A 7728-nucleotide genomic window follows, 5' to 3' on the forward strand; every position below is an offset into this window, starting at 1 on the left:
ACTAAATTATTTGAATGATGAATTTTGCGTATTATTATCATCTATCATAATCTGTAATAATTTTTTTCGGATAAATTATCTTAAATTATATTCAAAGATAAATATTTTAGAAGCAGCTTATTTTATATCAAATTATCTTAAATTTGATTCTCTTTAATCTATTTTCTTCACAATTTTTTTTTAATAATTTTATTCATTTTTATCCATTACATAATGAATGTCTCACTCATTTCGCTTCCTCTTGTTGTTCTGTGTCTCTCTTTTCACTCCTGTGTATGTGCTTATCAGCATTCCAATCGAAAATCTGTAACCACAATCTATTTAAATAATCATACTGATTAATTTAAAACAAATTATAATATATATATAAATTAATTTGACTTAAGTAAAAACAAAACAAACAGGTAAAAAGTAAGCAAATAAGATGCCCCTTATTGAATTAACTGAAATGAACACAACACTACAGACCCAACTCTGAAACAAATACTATGCAGGGACTGCGATCCAACAATACATGACGTTCAAGATAATGGTTCAAGACATGTCTTGGATATCCGAACCCTATTCCAGTGCTAACTATGTCACATACATAATGGAACTACCTACTGAAAGAAAAACAACATGAAAGAAGAATTCCAAGCTTGAAAAACAAGAGGAAATCTAGAAAACGAAAGGGCATCATCATGACCATGGATCCATTGAATGGATCAGAAAAACCCCCCAGCAGGAGCAGGTCCAGGTCCATATCCTCCCATCCCCATGTTATCGAACCCGTGATGCTGCTGCTGCATGATGGTTACATCAGGGAACATATAGCTCTGAAGCATGGTAGGGATGGTCTGAGCAGTGAACACCTGAGGAGGCTGTGGTTGAAGCTGATGCTGGGGCTGATGCTGAGGCACGAAATTGGCAGAGGAAGAAGCCCCTGGGAAAAACTGATGACCCTGGTTCACAGCACTCTGAAGCATTGCCCTCTCAGCAAGTTGGGCAACGTGCTTCTTCAGCTCCTCCAATGCTGTCTTGTACTGCTCCATCTGCTCCACAGTCAGCTCCTCAGTGGGGCGGGTCCACCACATCAGCTCCTGCGCCTCCTTCCTCAGCCGGTTCAGCTCCTCTCCGCGCTTCCTCTCCGTTTCCAGAAGTTCGTTCACCTGAGTCAGCTGCTTGTTCAGGTCACGCACGTTGGAGATGCGGTGGGCATCGATGAACTGCATGGTGCCGGAGTCCTGCACCGGTGCCCGCCCCAGAAAGCGGTCGATCACAGCATCCACGTTGGGGTGGCCGAAGGAGAACACCTTCTCTCCCGGCGAGAACACCACCAGCGCCACATGGGCTCCGCAGAGGGTGCAGAGCTCACTGGCCTTCTTGAAAAGGCCGCTTCGGCGCTTGGAGAAGGTGACTTGGAGGTTGCTCTCATTGCTCATTTTCTTCATCTCGATCTTTTGGCGACCACGGCTTTTCTTTGCTCCTGAATCCATGGCCATGGGTGCTATAGCTTAGGGTATGCCGCAGTCAAGAAGAGAATGTTGTGGAGAAACAAGAGTGCAGGGTTGAATTTATAGGTGTTTTGAGTCTGTAAATGGAGACACCCAAAACAACACGCATCTGTCTTGGCTCCAACAAAAACCACCAATTTTATTTTCATTCAAGTGGTTTCTGGATTGGGAGATTGTGAAAATCCTCTTTGGATGCATATATGGTAGAATATTTATTGTAAGAAAATCAGCAGCTCTGACAAAATTGCATACCTTTTCTTAATCTTGCTCGGCCATTTATCAGATAAGGTGTACCTGAACACTTCGCAGCTGTCATTAATAATCTTAATGTTGTTTCTTTTTATTCATAGGGTTTGTAAAAACAAACTTGAACACCTAAATGATTGATACAATTAAGACCATTGTTCTAATGATAATTAACTACGTGAAAAACTAAGATAAGTATTTACTATCCAATTGATTAACCCAACTTATATTTCAAGCTTTACAACCTTTGTTTAATATATGATGTTTGAGAAATAATTAATCAGATTTACACAAAAAAAAATAAAAAGATAAATCATAACATTTCTTCTAATACTGGAATTTTTTTTACTTATAAAATATTTTTCACTTAGATTATTGGTAAGATTATCTAAACAAAATCCTTGGATTTTTGTTTTTGGAAAAAATGGTGAAAAGAAGAATCTAGTTAAACCGACATTCATAATATAGTAAATCAATATTGATACGATTAATCACTGTTGAATTGTTCAAAAGAGAAAAAAAAATTAAAGATATTTGTGTGGATATAAAAGGAAAAAATATTAGTTATTCCAGAGCAAATAAAACTTTCTTAAAATCGTATTTGAATGTTTTTGTTAAAAGAAGTATGTCTGCTTCGTATTATTGTATTTCAAATTTTATAATAAAAAACAGTAAAATAGGTGAGTTTTTTTGAGTAGTCATTTGCTTATAACATTTCTAAATGTTAAATAAAATTAAATAAGGATGCACCAAAAATTATAAAAAAAAATGTTTATTTATTATAGCTATCTTTTTAAGAAGGAAAATTTAATACTCATATAAATGTGTTAAATTAATCATTAATCAACAGTGCAAGTTATTAATTATTTTGTGGTAATTAATTAATTATTAAATATAAATTACAAATAAATATGTCCCATTATTGTTTATTGCCACTTCATGTCATATATCAGACAAATAGTCATTAATATTATGAACTATCATCATCTTTCAAACATACTTTATTTCAATAAACTTTAATGTATTCCTAAATACCGAAGTATAATCTCAAAGAAATATTTAATGAATTAATGTTTTTCACCCTGTTACTCTTAATTTCTACTTGGACACAGCTAATTTCTTCTTATCAGAAAGTTGCATACATCTTGTACGTATCAGTTCTATTCTAGCTAAGATAAATTTCTTCAATAAAAAAGTTAAATAAATAAAGATTAACTTATGAATATTAAGAATATAAAGATAATACTCCATACGTTATTTTGCACAATTTTATTTATATAAAGATTAGAATGTCAACGGTAAGATCTCATTTCTTTCTTTTTCATTACCTCACTGGTATGTAATTTTTTTTTTTTATATTTTTACCCTCCCTCTATTCCTGTCCATTCAATACCCATCTCTTTTTAAAAAATAAAAAAAAATGATTGCATTTCATATTAGGTGGATAAGGATCATTATTAGCAAGTTAGGTTTTCTATTTGAGCTTTGAAGTATTGAGAGTTTCTATTGAGTAAGATGAAAGTTTAAAAATTTTGGTAAGATAATCTACATAATGAATTTGAAATAGATCTGAGTTAATTCGTTTGTGAAGATGTTAACAACATTATATTTCATATTTTATGCTGACTGAGTTTGAAGTTTTTGGGTTACACATAAAGTAAAACTCTCCATATGAAACTTAAAAATATTTGTGGCATTTGTATCTATTGTTCTCTAGTTGTCGAAAAATATTTATTCAATTTGCATCTAATGTTTTCTGGTTGCATATAGAATCTGAATAACATCAGTTGTGTGTGCATGTACTTCTCGTGATCATGTTAAGTATAGAGTCCTCATTTTTGCATGTGAAATTACAGTCTCTCTTTATCTAAAAGAGTCTCCAATTTATTACAATTCTTGAAATTTATGTATGATTATTTCTAGTTTCAAAATAAAAAGTATCATGACATGAAGAACGTAGGTAGTTAGAACATTTTAAGTGTCCATGTCCTAGTGTAGAAAGTTTTATCTTTCATATATAGTAATTAAATAGTTTTGTTTATATTATTAAATATATTGAAAATAATGTTATTATGACTTTAAAAATTAGCATTGACAAAAATGTCTAATTAAATAACAAGCATAAAAATATTTTTAACTGTAACTACATATATATAGTTTATTTTCCATTTTGGAATCTTAATAGAATTCTGGATCAAGTTTGGATTAAATTTTAAGAAAAAAAAATATGAATTATTTTTGTAGCAAGAAAGAATAACAATTTAACCCTAAAATATTGAAATGCTTTACATGTCATTCAAGACATTGGCAATACAAAGAGATTAATCCTCCATACTTTCCATATCAGTTTCCATCCATACCAAATCCATTCCTATGTGTTTAAATAGGAATTTCACAAAGCGAAACTACGAGTGTTTTAATGTAACTAACACTCTAAAAAGAGACAAATAAGAAATACTGAAACGATCCTATCCTTCATAGTTCTGCCTCCATTGCTATATGGTTAATAACAACTCATCTGCTATACATTTATTATAGGTTGTGTTCCTTGGCTACTCAGCAACGATCACTGCATATTTTACCTTCTATTTATAAAATATTTTAAAATAAACTTTAAAATTAATTCAATCTTAAAAAAAAATCGGTTTGTAAAATAAAATTTCCATTAACTTATATGATACAAATTCTTTTTATCTCTAATATTAAGATCTTCAGCAAAACCTCCTCGTTATGATTCACATTATTTATAGTATGCTATTTTTGCAGATGAACTTGGACTTGTACTTGTACCAGAACTTCTTCCTATTTATCCACTTACAAATGCTCACCAATGAATTTATAATGACAGTAATCACATGAGAATGAATACCATTTTCAATATAAAAATCTTCTTTCTTTTATATTACTTCGTCAAGGACATCATGTATTGCACCTTTAAGCAAGTATTTTATCCTTTTTCGAGAATATCCCGTATTGATTATATATATAGTTGAATATGGAGTAGATAGGGTTTCATCACTGCCTCACCTTCTTTCTTTGCTCCAAATTGTTAACTAAAAGTTTACGGTTTTAGACCATCTGCCATAATTTTGTAAGTTGAGTAATTGTTTAATACTTTCCTTTTTAGTTGCATTCATCAATATATTATTTTCAGTCTCCATTATAATCTTTTCAATCGCGACATGTGATTTATAATTATTTTTGAATTATTTTTAATTTTAAATAATTAAAAACAGATTGAGTGATATTTTAGAAGTCGAGGAAACAAAAGAGTGATCTTTTTAAGAACTGTAAAAGCAATGCAAATATTAAATTAATTTAATATGTTATTATCTCTTTTGGGGTTATTTTGATATTACTAATTATATATAATTTTCTAATAATTGGTGTTTGCAATATAAGACATAATTGTATTAAAATTGACATCAAAATAAAATATCTTTATAATATTTTAGCAAAAAAAAAATATTGTAATACTATTTAGTTGTATAAAATTAAGTGTGTGGTTTGCAATTGTTTTTAATTATTTAAACAAGTAGTTATTTTGAATATTAAATATTCTATTATACTATAATTAATTAGTTTTATTTAATAATTTGAAATAAGAAATCAATTCCATAAATATAAAATCTAGTACTTTTATTATGAGAATGTTGAAGTTTAGTTTCCAAAAAAATTTAGTGGGCTAAACTCACCTTAACCCTGACCCTAACTCCTTAAGAGGTGGCTTTTGGGGGTTGGAACTTTTTTTTGGCCTCCATTTGTGGAGCTTCTTAAGAGGGGGCTTTTTTAAGAGTAGGTTAGAGCTAGCCCTGGGTCATGGGTCAAATTGACAGCTCTAACCACTCTCCCTCATTATTTTTCCTCCATCTGGATTGTTCACATCCTCTTCTTCACTCTTCTCTTTTTGAAATATTCATTTTGTATTTCAAATAGTATAATTTAAAATACATTATTTTGTATTTCAAAATATATAATTCGAAATACAAATTTTATATGTTATATTGTGCTTTCTAGAATGTCTGTCAATTATGTATTTTGGAACTTAACATGAAAATCCTATAAATTAAAATTAAAATTTTCAAATACATGGAGGTGCTGATGAAATTATAATGGTGCAGGAAGAATTACGATCCAACACAATATGAAATTTATATCACGCTCCATACATGACAAAAGCCCAACATAATGTCCATCTTTTATCTCCAAACAATTAATGGAATTTATATTTATCATTGGAATAGAAAGAAGCCTCAAGAAAAAAATAGAGCCAGATTTGTAACGCTCATTCTATGAATTAATATCAGCTAATTCTTATTATAGAGTTATATTCAAAGGTTACAAAAATAATCAATTTTTTCTTTAAACTTGACAAATGATGAGTATTATGTTGGGCCTTTTCATACGTGGGGGTGATAATGGGCTTGTTGGCCCATTTAATAGTGTCTATTGAGAGGGAGAGTTTCTCCCTCCACCACTCCAACTGGTCCTACATTTCTCCAGATTTTTTTCTTATTCCAAAAATATATTAGGTTAAATCTTTTTAACCTTTACCATTTAACTTTATTTACCTTTTATAAAATCATAATTTTGTAGCTCTCGCCCCTCACTTTTTCTCTACCTTTCTTTTTCGCACACACAGAGCTCTCATCCCCTTTCTCTTCGTTTATTCTTCCCTTACACATTTTTGTGGTTAAAACTTCCTTTTTTTTGTATATGTGTTCTGTAAATGGATGTATGTGGTGTGTTGTGTAAGAGGAAGAAGAGAAACGCAAAAGCTTGAATGGATGTGGGAAATCCATTTAGCCTTCAACGGATCTCGACATCCATGGACGGATCTCAAGATTCGTTGAAGGCTGAACGGATTTCTCACATCCGTTCAAGCCTTCGCATTTCAACTCTTTTAATTTTTTTTTAGTTTATTAATTTTTTTTTAGATTTTAATTTCTGAATATTGTAAATGTTTATTTGTGTAAATTTTCATAATTTAATAATTTTTATAATATTTTTATGTATAAAAAAGAAATTAAAAAAATAAAATAAATCGTTGAGTGAGAGATGCATTATTCAACGAATCTTGATTTACGTCGATCCTTATAAGAAAAAACTTTTCACTGTAAGACAAAATGAGAATGGAAACATGCAGGAACAAGCTATGGTAATGGCTACCGACCTCGTTTCGTGTAAAATCATTATCTTTTGAAAAATTATTTTTTGGAAAGTGTTCATTATCAAAATATAGTATTACTGATTTTATTATATTAAAAATTAAAATATTTTAAAATATCAAAATTAATATACATAAAATATTTTGAAAATACGACCGAAGAATAATATAAAGAATAATAATCTATCGCGTACTCTACCTCCCTGATTTATCTTCACTAAATCACCATTAACTTTAAGATAAATATAGGTATGTGTTCTTGTTCTTTTCTAACTTATTGATGATTTCAAATGCTAGAGTTTGTATTTATTTTTTTTTTTAAATTTTAAAATTATTCTTCTTTAATGTAGGTCGTTGCTTTATGCTCTCTCACTTTTTTTTTCGCTTTCTTAAATTTAAATATTTTCATTTTATCCTTTAGATAATAATTAGTTAAATATTATTTTATCAATAAATAGAAGAAAGTTGAATTCATAATCTTTTTCGTCATTGTTTTAAACCCTTCAAATCAATCACATATTTCCTAAATATTAGTGAAGAGAGTTGAACCTATAAAAGTTGAGATCATTCCTCATAACTTTAACTATTAGGTCAACCTTATAACTCTAGTCAATCCATAATTTAAAATTCAATTTTCGTCTCGTGTCTCTCCTTATTCTTAGAGATGACAAAAAAATTCGCGTCTGCGGATATCTGCGGATAAAACCCATGACGGATAGTTAATATCCGTGAATATTTATTACCCGCGGGTTGTGCGTAGCGGGTATTTTAATATCCGCTTATAAACGGGTCGGGTGTAGGTATTATACTATTTGTACC

At 30.2% G+C, this 7728-nt stretch overlaps 1 protein-coding gene across 1 annotated transcript; it reads right to left on the reverse strand.

Moving 5' to 3' along the window:
- Nucleotides 1-418: 418 nt before the first annotated feature.
- LOC124822629 (agamous-like MADS-box protein AGL62) lies at nucleotides 419-1546 on the reverse strand. The gene has a single exon (XM_047294659.2). The coding sequence runs from the start codon at nucleotides 1482-1484 to the stop codon at nucleotides 708-710; it is 777 nt and encodes a 258-aa protein (XP_047150615.1). The 5' UTR covers nucleotides 1485-1546; the 3' UTR covers nucleotides 419-707.
- Nucleotides 1547-7728: the final 6182 nt, after the last annotated feature.

This window comes from Vigna umbellata, chromosome 8 (genome assembly GCF_029865625.1).
Source record: "Vigna umbellata cultivar VRB3 chromosome 8, Vumbellata_1.0, whole genome shotgun sequence".
Lineage (NCBI taxonomy): Eukaryota > Viridiplantae > Streptophyta > Magnoliopsida > Fabales > Fabaceae > Vigna > Vigna umbellata.